General features: G+C 40.7%; 1 protein-coding gene across 1 annotated transcript; it reads right to left on the bottom strand.

Annotated features, from left to right (window-relative positions):
- Window positions 1–448: 448 nt before the first annotated feature.
- abhd18 (abhydrolase domain containing 18) lies at window positions 449–12290 on the bottom strand. The gene is made up of 14 exons (XM_084549996.1): window positions 12082–12290; window positions 10047–10155; window positions 9749–9833; window positions 9546–9646; window positions 7976–8051; window positions 7594–7678; window positions 6367–6394; window positions 5826–5964; window positions 5550–5639; window positions 5345–5446; window positions 5016–5239; window positions 3981–4117; window positions 2506–2668; window positions 449–2381 (listed from the first exon to the last, which is right to left on the bottom strand). The coding sequence occupies exons 2-14, from the start codon at window positions 10136–10138 to the stop codon at window positions 2324–2326; spliced, it is 1380 nt and encodes a 459-aa protein (XP_084406122.1). The 5' UTR covers window positions 10139–10155; window positions 12082–12290; the 3' UTR covers window positions 449–2323.
- Window positions 12291–13580: the final 1290 nt, after the last annotated feature.

Raw genomic sequence — 13580 nt, 5'->3', positions numbered from 1 at the left:
TTAAATAAATGTTGATAGGCTTAATTATTTTATAACCCTTACTAGCAACCTCAGACCAATATAAACTATTGCTATTGTTAGTTCTTAACCAGTGTTGTAGCAACAATGAAAGATTAGTTATTGTGACTGGCTGTAAAATTTAACAGCCTCATCTGGCCCTGTTTACCTGACTGACTACACTACAAACATTCATTTTGAATCAAACCTGGCTGCTGCTCAAAACCTCCATTCAGTTTTTTTTTTCATATTCTTTGCACACTTTTAACGGTATAGAGGCTCGATGCTGCAAACTAAATCTACATAGGCCTATTTTAGTAATTATTTACTATTAAAAAAGGAAAACTTTAGTTTAATAACTGAGGTCATGTGGCAGGTGTGACAGTTGTTTCTTTTTAATGAGCATTTTAATGTATTTTACTCCACAAAATACAAACAATGACTCCAACAGCATCATGTAGCAAGCTGTGATGTTGGCGTATAGATTATCCACAGCCTGACGACGACCAAGAGGCCACTGGTGACCTAAGTGACGGTCTGTAAGTGCTCACTGGTTTGAGTAGCCCTGCATAGACGTGCTCTGTTCAGTTTAAAAAATGTGCCCCTTCAGAATTTTCTACATTTCTGCATAAAAATGACTCAGAACATCAGCAGATATTCACGCAAGTCCCAAAAGTAGACAAGGAGATCCCAATCACACAAATGAAGCTTAAATATTCAAGCCTCCTCATCAGAACACCGTCCTCGATCTAATGCTGGTGTGCAGTGTTGTTTCATCTCCAGATAATGAGCTTCTCATTATTCAACCTCATCCGTCTACAAAACATTTCCCCAGTCATCTCCTGTCTAGTCCACGTGATGTTTAGAAAACTGTAGAGGGGCAGAAATGTTCTTTTTGGAGGGCAGTGCCTTTTTCCTTGTCACTCTGCCATGTACGCCATGGTCGTTCAGCGTTCTCCTGATGGTGGATCCATTAGTCAGTGTGAGAACGTGAGGCCTTCAGGTGCTTAGAAGTTACCCTGGGTTCCGTTTGTGTCCTTTTGGAGTGATCTTCGTTGTCAGTCGTCTTAAATCTGTCCGACTGTGGATTTTGTAAACCCTTTTCAGTCTGATGAGCAACAACAACTCTTTTTCCTGAGAAAGCTCAGAAAGCTCCTTTGTCTGTGCCATCATACACTGTCACAAACAAGATCAGACCGAGATAATCCCTGATTTTTTTTATTGTTTTCTAAACAAAACGGGACACTGAACGACACCCCAGTCTCTTTACAGCGACTGGAAACACTTTCTGAACAGGTGGACTCTAATTTGGCCTTGAAATTAACCTGTAATACTAGAGGTCAGCTTACTATTGCACCTCACAGATAGAAATATAACACAGGAACACTGTTAGGGCAACAGTTGGATTAATAAAAAATATCTGTAAGTTTAAGAAAAGGAAAATCTACTGGAGTTTTCTGTTCAAACTGTGAAGGCACCTGAGCAGAAAGTGTGGGAGCAGCTACCTGTGCCACTTTGCACGACCGCACACAACCCGAACATAGTGTTCCTGCTTGTGTGCTCACTGCTCAACCATCAAGGTCATAAACCAAATAAAATACGAGGCACTCCCTTTTTCCCTGTGTCAGTGTTTGCTCTAAAGAAAAACAAATTATGAAGCCGATACAATTTGATCCTCAGTCTTGTTTATTGGACTCAGATTGAACCTGAAAAAATCTGTCTCAAACATTGAGGTCTCCAGTTTCAAAACTGTGTTTTTATAGACAATTCAACACTGGGTCTGAAATAAGAAAACACCCTCAATATATCAGTTACTCAGCAATAAATAAAACTAAGGATCAACTGGTGTGTAGTATTTGTTTTTCAGTGTCAGTCTGCAATCACAATCTGATTTCATGTCATAATCTTTCATCTGTTAGATTGTTTTCCTTGTAATTCATCACATAATGCACTGCAGCAATCAAAAGTAAATCTTTCACAAATCACATCAATATAATATTAAAAGGTGTATCATTATATGCACTATAATATATTACAGCTAATTATTAATTACACCTTTTCCAGATGAGGGCAAAAGGTGGAATACTGCGGACTGTGTTCAGCCTGGTGACGTGGAACGAATACAAACGATGACAAAAAGAGTGACCGTGCTCGGCTGAACCTTTTTTTACGGACAAGCTGCCTGTAAATCCGTGGCACATCGTGTCTCTTAACTGTCGTACAACACGCCGAGACTTGAAGGCATTGTTTTTTTGTTTGTTTTTTTCATGTCCACCCACTGGTCCTGGTGCTCAGACAGGGAATACAGGGATTAGGCCTCGTCGGGCTAGTGCAGGTTGGGGTACTTCAGGCAGAATCTGTTGAATGCATCATATATGGCCTGTCTGGAAATGAAAACAGATATTCATATATTTGTGAAATGATAGGAGTAACACAACATTGGAGATGAACTATGAATTGACTCCGTATTCACAAACTGAATGTATTTCAGCATGTGTAACTTTTTACCTGAAGGTATTCTGTTTGAACAGGTACGCACTGACGTGTCCTCCATTCAGGTATCTGACTTCACATCCCGGCCAGATCTCCTGCAGACTGAGGACCCCTGTTCGAGGAATGTAGGCGTCCTCTTTGGCCTGGACCACAATGATAAGACTGGTGTCTACAGGGACTGGGACAGAGAGAAGCATATGTTTATCTTTAAGGGCCTGTTCAGACCTTGCATTCAGAGATGATCCATCACAAATGACCAGCTTTAGGTACGACGACCTGACACTAACATGCGTTCCATCTCAGTTTCCTGCTCTTTATGCAAATAAACCACAACATAATGTAAAGCACAGTAAAATATTTTAACAGCTGATGGATCTCTACCGCTGCTCCTGAACCGAGAACAAAGCTGTTTTATGTGTGCGAGTCATGACTTTAGTTTCACATGTTAGTTTCACCCTGACGTTAGTTAGACCTGCACAAAACTCAGATTATAACTCATGGAAGCTTCCATAGGCACCGTAATCTTCAGTAATAAAGGTAAATAAAGACATCTGTGAGTTAGTTAACAGCTACAAGGACAGAATATTTTAAAAGGCTCTCATCACTAATAAACAGACATCACTGACGCTGCCTTTTCCTTTTCAGGCGATGATTTATAACAGCGGTTGTATGTTTTTCTCTGAATGAATGAAGCAAAACTCCGCTGACTCAGAAGCACCCCTGTTGAGTATAGGTCTTTAATGGGACTCAGGACACATTGTGTTCACTCTACCAAAGGTGGACACATGCAACCAGACCACTTACAGACGTTGTCAGAGATCGGATCTCTTAAATGCGATCTCAGTGCATCCTGGGGACGTTTTACGTGATCGAATCTTAATGCAAAGTCCGAACAGGCTCCAAGATGCTGATTTCTCATCTCAAATATTTTCAGAAACAGATTTTGGACTTCTAAGCTGAAATAAATGAACGTTTATGAAAAAACCCTACTACTCATGCTTAAAACACTCTGGCACACAGACTTAAAAATGGAGCAGGAGGGAGGTCTGTAGTGTGGCCCTCCTCCTTAGAGACCTAACCCAGATTCAGCAGTCCTGAGCTAAGGAGCCTCCCAGCTGCCTGAATGTGGAAAAACGCAGCAGAACGAAAGCGGAAGACAGTGTGACAGTCAACCTAAAGATCCCATATTCAGTGTAGAGAGACTTTCCAAATGTCTTTCTGGTGTATTTAAGAATTTAATAATTTCATATCAATGTAAGTTCTTTGTTGCTCGGACTGTTGTTGCTCAGTACGGTCCCGACTATTTCTGTACAGCAGCAGAATAAGCACTAATACGCAGGATGTGCAATACTGTGTGTATTCATCAGGACAAGCAAACCAACCAATAACCTCCACATGGGTTTGGACGTATTTGGCTTTTTTGTTGTTGTTCTAACACGTCAACCTGATGACTGCCTGTAAGTTTAACCCGTCTGCGCTATTAAACTCACCGGAGAAGTTGGCCATGTGTGTGCATTCGTCCATCACTCCCTTCATGAAGCTTATGCACTCTCTGTGTGACGTTGGGAGACAGAATTTGGCGACGTACTTCCTCTTCTTCCCATGAGTTTTGTGTGCATCTAGATTTCTGAAAAAAAAAAAAAAAAAAAAGAGTATGCATCTTAGATCAAACCTACATGCACGATCCGACACTGTTATCGGAACAAGTGACAAATTGTGAAAAGGAAAACAAAGCAGAAAAACAAGCAAGCAGGTCTGAGAGCTCAGTTGTTCATAATGCAGCAATACTAACCATTATTATCCTTCTGTAAAGCAACTGCCAGTCTACATCTACATCTGTTCAGACTGGACAGGTCTCCAGTCTACTGCAGGGCTAACACAGAGAGACAGACAACCATTTACACTCACGGGCACACCTACGGCCAATTTAGAATCACCAATGAACCTAACCAGCATGCGGGAGGTGGGAGGACATGCAAACTCCACACAGAAAGGCCCCAGACGGAATCGAACCCAGAACCTTCTTGCTATGAGGCATCACAGCACTGAGCTGAATCTGGAATAAACTATTCCAACATCAACCCTTATGATCGAGCAAGGTTTATAAACTATGTTAAGACTTAACTGATGGCGTGGCCGCTTGGAGAGACAGGTAGATGCCTCAGTTTTACTCAACGCTCCACCTCTTTGTTTATTTTTGAATAGCTGGGAGTTAAGCTTCTTAATAAAAGCCTTTAGTACAAACACCAGTGTCTGAGAGACATGTCCATATGTGGGAAAAAAAAACAATAAATAAATAAAGTTGTTCCTTGTCCTGGTTTTTAAAGTCATGAAATGTTTGGGGCTTGTAGGTGAAGCTAAAGACATTTTTTTTTAGCTGCGCTTTTGATGGATTTGGATTCCAACGGGAGGAAATCTCCTCCTTTACCATTAAAATCATGCTACATTAAGACTCATAATAATGGGGAGCCACAAGTGATTATCTGTCACTGAGCAACTTCCATTCACAACTTCCAACCGGTTACCTTGACAGAGCGTCCAAGCTTGTTTCGCTGCCGCTCACCGACGACAGTAACACGTTTACTCGGCCTCCAGGTCCTCGCCCGTCAGAGCCTCCGCCAACCTCGGCTTCCCTTCCTGCTTTGGTGTACTGGGCCACAGACAAACTGTGATCGCCGGAGAGGTTGAGAAGATGCTCTAAAGAGTCCACGTTCTTCAGAAGTTCTGGACCCATCTTAAAGGAGTCAGCCTGACGTACATAAACAAGACACAGGCATTTTAGCTGCTTATTGATGATCACGTGTTCATGTTTTAGTTAGATAAGAGAGGATTAAATCTCTATCAGATATCTTACCCCACAGTACTCCAGCATATTAATGATCTCCTCTTCATACACTGAATTAATGGCATACTGCTTCTCCAGCTCAGTCCAGTTCACCGCTTTGCTCAAAACCCCCTACAAACACACAAACACACACACACACACACACAAGGTCACACTAAACTGGTAGTAAACAAGCAGGATGATATGATAAATGAATGAATAGTGTTTGTGTTACCGTGGTGAACACGCTAGAGGCAGTGGACCAGGACAAACAAGGAATCAGAGGAATTGGCTTCGGCCAGTTAGTTACAGCCAAGGACGCCATCTGGACAGAAGGACACACAAAAAAGGGGCTTCGTAAAACACATCTGATTGAACTGCTTAAATTTGTATGTGGACTATTTTCTTGATTAGTCACTTACTGCAATACGTGTAGGATATGATGTGTAAGTTAAATAAAAGGAAACCTAAAGGGAAACAGTTTTAATAAATCAAATGACATGTGACTCACATATCCTCCCATGGAGATCCCAGTCATGCCCAGTGGCCAGTATCCTTCTCTCTCCAGCCACCGGAGAAGCACCGTTGACTCCAGGATCAAGGCCCCTCCCATCACAAACAGGTCCGACACATTCTTTAGACAGGACCGCCTAATATATTTAAATCACACCCCTGTTTACTGTACAATTATTTTCAATTTACTCACACAACATTATTTTGCAGGTCTGAGTTGTTCCTAAAGCGTTCTTGTGTGTGTGTGCGTGTCTGTGTCAGGCTGCATCCTGCTGGGGATGACTGCTGCCATCAAGGAGTGTCATTGCTATGGGGTGGGGGGCCTGGTCTGGTCTAGGTGGGTGCTACATGTCTAAGTAACATCCACATGAATGAATGGCAGGTCCAAAAGTTTCCCAGCAGAACACTGAATTGTCACAAGATGGTCAGTGTGATTTACTTCTCCTGTTAGTGGTCATAATGTTGTGGCTGATCAGTGTATATACGTGTAGTTTTGTCTGAACAAACTGTCACTGGTGTCTGAAGGCGAGTTCACTTACAGTTGGTCTTTGGGTTTGCGATAACCATGTGAAACATCAGTCAAGGAATAAAACAATATTCACAGACAATATGCATCAGATGAAAACAACAAGTCAAAAAAAAATTGGGTCATACAAATGTTTGTATCTCCTCAGTTAACCTTTCCTCAGTGTGTTCCATCTTTATTTATCCAAAACAATCAATTCGAAAACTGCGGAGATGGAGAAGCAGCCGGAAATACTGAAGCGGAAACACGCTGCTACCAAGCGGACCAATCACAGCTGTTGCAGTCTGCGTCGCCGTGACGTATAGTTAAATTTCTGGGGAGGAGGCCGTCAGGTTACAGTATTAATGTCTGCATAGGGTCTTACCTAAAACCTTTACCCTAAAACCAAGTCTTAACCCATTCAGACCGGATCACGCATCTATGCGTAGTTACCATTAAGGCCGGCGAACGCATCTGTGTCATTTTGAGCGTTGTCGTCTTTTTCGAGGCACATGGCCAATTATATGCACTGTGATTGGCTGAAATATTCTTGGGGTGAGTGACAGAGATTTTTTTTAAACTCATGTGACTAATAAAACGCTTTGTGATTGGTCGAAATAAGCCTACACGTGGAGTATGTTTTGGTCGAAAATTTTAAACACCGTGCTAGCGATCCGTCATGGCTGACTCAAGTGAAGGAAGTGATATTGACGAAGTAATTGGAAAAATAGATCTTTACTAATTTTCAAAATTTTAAAAATGTTTGGTGTTTATTGATTTTTAAAAAAAATGCATTTGAAGATTATGCCCTAGCAAGTCAGTCAAGTTGAAAGCCAAAGAAGTAAGCTGTCAAATGCTTTTTATCTCATGTTTTTATCTGCTACAGAGCCTGAGAAATTAAGGTTTAAGTGTTGACATATTCTGAAAAACCTCAGGTTTTGAGAGGGGGTTTACAGAAGAGTGTTTAGGCCTGAATGGGTTAACCCTCAGACAGCTATGTAAAGAAGTGGGGTCCGGCCAAAATGTCCTCACTTTGCACAGTTGTCCTCTGATGGTATAAAACTTAAAGTCCTCAGAAAGATAGCCGTATAAGAACACTATATTCAGTGTTTCTGGAGCTTGACCCACATTGTCAAGAAACGTCTGAATGTCTTGATCTATATTGGTTTGACAGTTGTTTTTTTTGATTACTTTCAAGGAAATTTAATACCAAGCTATTAAAAAGAGATTAGGCGTGTGTTAAAAGACAATAGAAGGATATAATACGGGTTCTCCAGAAGCAGTGAAGCCATCCCTGCTTCTTTTATCATGGGCCTGGCCATCAGGGTCCGTCGACGCCAGAAAAACTATACAGGAGTCACAAATACATAGAGTAGGAGTCAGAGAACTGTTTGTATGTTGTTGTTTTGTCTAACGTCTGTTTCTGTAATCACTATGGCATTGACTATGCTTCAGGGTTTCAATGTAGGGATGGGCGACGTGGAACAAAAGTCTTATCTCTGGATTTCTAAGGTTTAATGGTGACACAATACACTCACTTGCCAAAACATTAGGTACATTAGTGAAAACACCAAACAACTTGCCATCTCTGGAAAGTATACATTGATTTTCAAGTCATACTGATAAAAGGTTAAGGGCCTTACATGGTCTCCAGTCCCAGCTAGGTGGATACATACTGGTCTGTTCTTCTGCCATCTCTTGGGAACTATAAACTGGAACCTGAAACAACAACAACAACAACAACACACTGTGAGGACTCACTACAGCTCACACATATCACGAGTGATCATTTGCAACTAGACCCATCTATTTTTGGACTCCGACAATAATAGATTGAAACCATCCAACCGGCTTCAGCCTCAGCAGTCGTCACATCCAAATTAGAAGACGGGGTTTTAGTAATTAATACGTAGCTACACAATTGGATCACTGACTCAAAAGGAGATTCACGGACAGGTGTCGAGGATTCGTCACTATTCATCAGCTAAGGCGGTGAAAGGTCGCGAGTTGATTCCAGCTGTGGCATTTGCATTTGGAAACTTGCTGCTATAATCCTGAGCATGGGTCCAACTGTGCTCTATGCAAATGCAAGCGAAACAGACGCATCTTTATGCTGAAAGAAACTACACAAATCCACCAGAGATGGCACGAACATTAGGAGTGGGCAAATCGTAGTCGTAAAATTTTATTTACGACTACGATTTGTGTCTAAATATGTCTGAAACTAGTGCACCTTTCCTCTAATATGCTGCTCTTTACTGGCAATGGAATGAGTCCAGTCCTTCACTTGACTATATCTACCGTTAGAGCAACCAAAAACCATCCCATTACAATAAAATTTAGAATCCTACTTTATAAAAGTACTGTATATACAAGTATTATATGCAGAATGTAATTAAGTGCTTACAGTAAAGGTACAGGCAAAGTCCCTCTGGCCGATATACAGTTATACCAGTTTATAAACACTTGTACAGTACATACGGAGGTGTAAGATGGGAGATGAAAGCGTTAACGTGTATACTTTGTAAACAGCAGGTTGCATATCACCTAAAAACCGGCATCTAACTTGACTGCTATAGCATGTCAGTACAACTTAAGAAATATGAGCAGGTGCATGCTGGTCAGATCACAGGGTTCCCACTCCTGACCTGAAATTATTTTCCAGGACTTTTCCAGGACATTTTCAGCTGCTACAGAGACAAGTTATCATGTCATACACTAATACATTCAGCCGTCCCGCTCATTCTTTGGAATGATACTAGCGACACTGGCACTTTTCAACTTACCGTAGTCCCGAGTTTTGTCTCTAGGCGCAGGGTCTGAAAAGCCGCTAAAGCCAGAAATTCTCTGCTAAAGCTAGCGACAAAATCAAATTTTTATTTGCTGGTAGTGTCACGTGGGGCGCTGCACTGGCTAGAGGCAGAGAAGCTCTGTGCCTTATGTTGCCCAGAAGACATGCATGCGCATAACATTTAACCCGTTTGCATTTGGTCAGAAGGCAGGGGGAGGATAAATAATTTTCCAGGATAACTTAATAATTTCCAGGACATTTGACCTTTTTTCTAATTTTCCATATGTTTTCCATGACTGGAAAATTGGTCAATCATTTTCCAGGTTTTCCAGGATGCGTGGGAACCCTGGATCAGGATCTTCATACCTGCCACGAGCTACTGTTCGATAATTACAACAGGAGCTGCGGTAAATGTTCTGTACCTGGCTTTGACGGCCTCCGGTGGCAAAATCCCAGGCACCAAGTGCTCAAGAGGAGAGATGAAGAACCCATCATGAATGTGGCAGTCAGTGAACTCCTCTGTCTGGGACACAGAGGCACAAACACACATACAGAATGAGAATGAGATGAGAATACAAAAAAAATGGTATAATGTGGTAAATAAGAAGAGAACAGACACGAGTACCTTGCTTATGTAAACCGGATAGTCGCTGGGCACCAGAGACTTGCACTTGTCTCTGTCTCCAATGATTTTACGAAACTCAAAGATTCTGCAAAACACAATCAATCAAGGAGGGAGTTTTTTATCTATACCGTACTGTTACGGATCATTTTATCAAGTGCTCATGATGCTTCTTTTCAACCTGCAATATAAACTATCAAACAGGACACGAGCATAAAAACATGTTGTAGCGACTACGTTCAGTGCAGCCTCGTGGCAATATTTCCAGTTATTTTCCGACACACTCGTCTGTTTTTCATACCTCTTGAGGTCTTCAGGCTTCCCCCATCCCCCAATGAAGAGTTTGGTGAGGAGCAGCCTTCTGTAAAATACATCCAGTCGGCTCACACCCATGGACCAGGCCCGGGCATCTGCGCAGAGAGAGACACAAGCACACAAGCTTCAGTCAGGAAGTGGAGAAAATAAGTTCTCTAGCGTAAGAAAACTCCCCAACACAAAAGATGAAGCAAACAACTCTGTCTAAAGACGGACTGGCTAGTTTGCGGTTGGTGTACTCCGCTAGAGACCAGAGCTAAAAGGAGAACAAATACAGGTATTGTGTAAAATGTGCAGATCATGATGAACCCTGTGAGGGAAATAATAACAGAAGTCTGTTTATGCCATTTGTCATCCATCAGCTATAACTTAAACGAGCAAGGATAGCATTAAAAATCTGAGTAGATTTATGTTTACACTAAAAATTTAACCCCAAAGCAGTTACACTGATCTGCAGTTTTTATTTACTATGAACAGTGCAACACCAGAGTCCACTTATGAGATAATTCAAAATGTGTAACGAAACGAAATCTGGCCAGAGCTTGAATCTGAGGTAGAGAGAAAAATACTTCAGCAGATAAACAAACATGACATGAACCACGTCACGTCTCCAGACAAATACTCATATCAGTATCTGATCTGTCCAATGTCTGTCCAATGTCCAATTGTAAGAACTTGGACATGAGCAGACAAAAAGAGGTGTTAATGTACACCTACATCAACACTTGCGTAACTTTAGAGCACATAAAATGTTAAACATTAAGCTTATTTGAGATGGGCTGGATACAACACGTGTTTTATTTATTTTTTTATGTCTCGTCCTTGTCGTTGCTCTCTGGGATGCTCAGGGGTAAATAAAGTGTTTTTTGAATTTGAATTAAATTTGAATATACAAGTGAAATACAGTACTCGTCTGTTTTATTTACAATAGCCTCATTTTAGCCTCAGGATCCATTTTAAAGTTCTTTTATTTGCTTTCTAAATCTCTCAGTGGTCTCGCTCCACCATGCCTCTCTGACCTGCTTCACCTTCATACCCCCACCCGCTCACTACTCCAGCTGATCAGCTGCTCCTAAACAGAAGCTCAGAGGGGCTTTTGTTGCTGCGGCTCCACAAATGTGGAATGATTTGCCTCTACACATCAGACGTCAGGCCTCTATCTGTCTGTTTTAAAGTCACTACTCTTCTCCTTGGCCTCTGACACCCTGTGTAATTTATGTCTTTTATTTATTTCTTCTGGTTTGGTGGGGTTTTTAAAGTGCTTCATAAATAAAGCTGGATTGGATTGGATATTAAAATTGGACAGATTTAACATTCTCATATTATTTCAGTATTTAAGTAAAGATGTGAAGCCCTGATAGTCTAAATATCTGATCTGAGAGATAGATATGAGATCTATAATTAATAATATTGTCTTTTTTTTCCTCTGTGTTTGATTTATTGATGCATCTTTAAGTTACATGAATAAAATCCGTGTTAAAAAGGAAGATTAAGACCATTAACAGACATTAATGCTAACATGTTGTTTTAGCTAACGTGTTTTAGCTAACATGCTTTAGCTAACATTTCGTACTCGACCATTAAAATTAAAATTAAAAATAAACTAAAACATTTTACTCTCACTTTATATGAGTAAGAAATGTTGTGTTTTAGCTTTTTAGGTACAGTTCAAAAGCTATAATGATAATGTTTTCAATAATGTGCGAAGTTGTGTAAAATATTTGACAGTTGGTATTCGAGGAAAGAGCTAATAATAATAATAATAATAATAAAAATGTTAATTACAACACGTAACATTTATAACTGCTAACCTTATACCGTGTCACCTGTTTTTGAAAAAGTACATAAACTAGAAAGGACAACATAGCACACCTCAACTTTCAGACACCAGTGTCCCGAAGTTGAACTTTCACTTGGCTTCCGTTAGCTTAGCTTAGCTTAGCCTCCCGTTCATTCATCACCGACAGTTACAAAACGCGCCGACTACGTGACAGTGACAGTGACAACGCAAATAACGTTACCTCAGACTGCCGCAGGCGTTTGTTATCCCTGTTGTGGATGTGTTGAGTTTGTCGGCACGACTAGCCAACAACAACTACCGTCCTTCAGAGGGCAAACAAGTGTACTTTCTCAAGCTACTAATAGGAAGTCTCTTCTTCTTCTTCTTCTTCTTCTCTTATTCTATGGTTTTTGGTGCATTGTCGCCGCCCACCAGTGTTTGCCCGAGGAAGAAATATCGTATACTGTCGCTTTAAAATTATCGTATTTTACCCCAAACTATTGAAAAAAGCTAATAAAATCAAAACGCCGGGACGCCGAGTTTAAAAACAAAGCTATTCTGTGTGTACTTCAATAACCGTTATAATAAACACAGAGGCCTGAGCATTTGAATAAAACTACTGTTTTTTTTCCATTGTCGGTCAATTGAACCTTTTTGTCCCTCCGCCGCTTCCGTCCTTAACTATCAAAATAAAAGCATCGGAACTAGACTAGATTAGATTCGATTTTTTTTGTATTTACACGTGTTTAAATACAAGGCAAAGAAATGCATTTAGCACCCAAGAAGAAGAAGTGCAGATGCAATAAAATTTTAATTAAAACTGACCATGTTTCCAGTGTACACAATGACAATAGATAGCAGGATATTTACAGTATAGAACTGTGATTAATATAATCTATGGCAATTACAGCAGGATATGTACAAACTATGATTAATAGAAACTATATTACAGCAGGATATGTACAAACTATGATTAATAGAAACTATATTACAGCAGGATGTGTACAAACTGTGGTTAACGCCTATACAGTAAAGTGTCAGTAGTGCACACGATGTTGGTGTGGGGAGAGTTTTATTTCCCTCACAAAATACTGCTGCTGAAATGTGCTATGTGCACTATAATCTAACTAAATAAGCTTAACTAAAAACAAAAGTGTGTGTGAGAGAGAATGTTTGCGATTAGTGTGAGTGCATAATAAAGAAAACCAGTTGAATAATGATGTGTGTCCAAACCACGGACTGGTGCTACATATATATAAACTGTATACATACAGTATGCAGATTTACACACAATATATACACAGCTAACAGGTAAGGTACTGCACAGGACCCTCAAGCACAGGACCCTCAAATGACCTGAGTTTGTAGCTTCGGTATGCCAACATAATCTTCCTTCCTCATGGTGTCATCTATTTTCTGAAGTGCACCAGTTACCCCACCCCACAACATTATGGTGTCACACTTGTCTTTCACTATTACTGCTAGGATATTGCAAGCGTCCCCCTCTTTTTCCCCCAGGACTGGTCACTATGAACAGGGGCAGTTAAAGATCAGTAACAATCAGCTATGCAGGGTGGGTACCATCCATTAGCAAGCTGGTTGGCTTCTTTACCAATTAACCATGGCTCATGTCATCTCTTCATACTTGAGACCCTTTCTTGAGTGTCAGACATTGTAATGGTTACTGTCCACTGAGGTTTTCTGCACTCTCAGGTCCGCTGGCCATTGAACTGGTACATG

The sequence above is a fragment of the Chelon labrosus genome (genome assembly GCF_963514085.1).
Source record: "Chelon labrosus genome assembly, chromosome: 8".
NCBI classification, from domain to species: Eukaryota; Metazoa; Chordata; class Actinopteri; order Mugiliformes; family Mugilidae; genus Chelon; species Chelon labrosus.
The sequence above is the reverse complement of the archived record's forward strand: the minus strand, read 5'-3'. Positions and strand labels throughout refer to the sequence as shown.

Bases quoted from the DNA above. Each gene is read 5' to 3' on its own strand.
- abhd18 (XM_084549996.1), bottom strand. From the start codon at position 10,138: ATGGGTGTGAGCCGACTGGATGTATTTTACAGAAGGCTGCTCCTCACC. The intron at 9,647-9,748 runs GTACTCGTGTCT...TCTGTGTCCCAG, and splicing joins ATCCGGTTTACATAAGCAAG to ACAGAGGAGTTCACTGACTG. The intron at 7,679-7,975 runs GTAAGGCCCTTA...ACTCCTGTATAG, and splicing joins TAGCTGGGACTGGAGACCAT to TTTTTCTGGCGTCGACGGAC.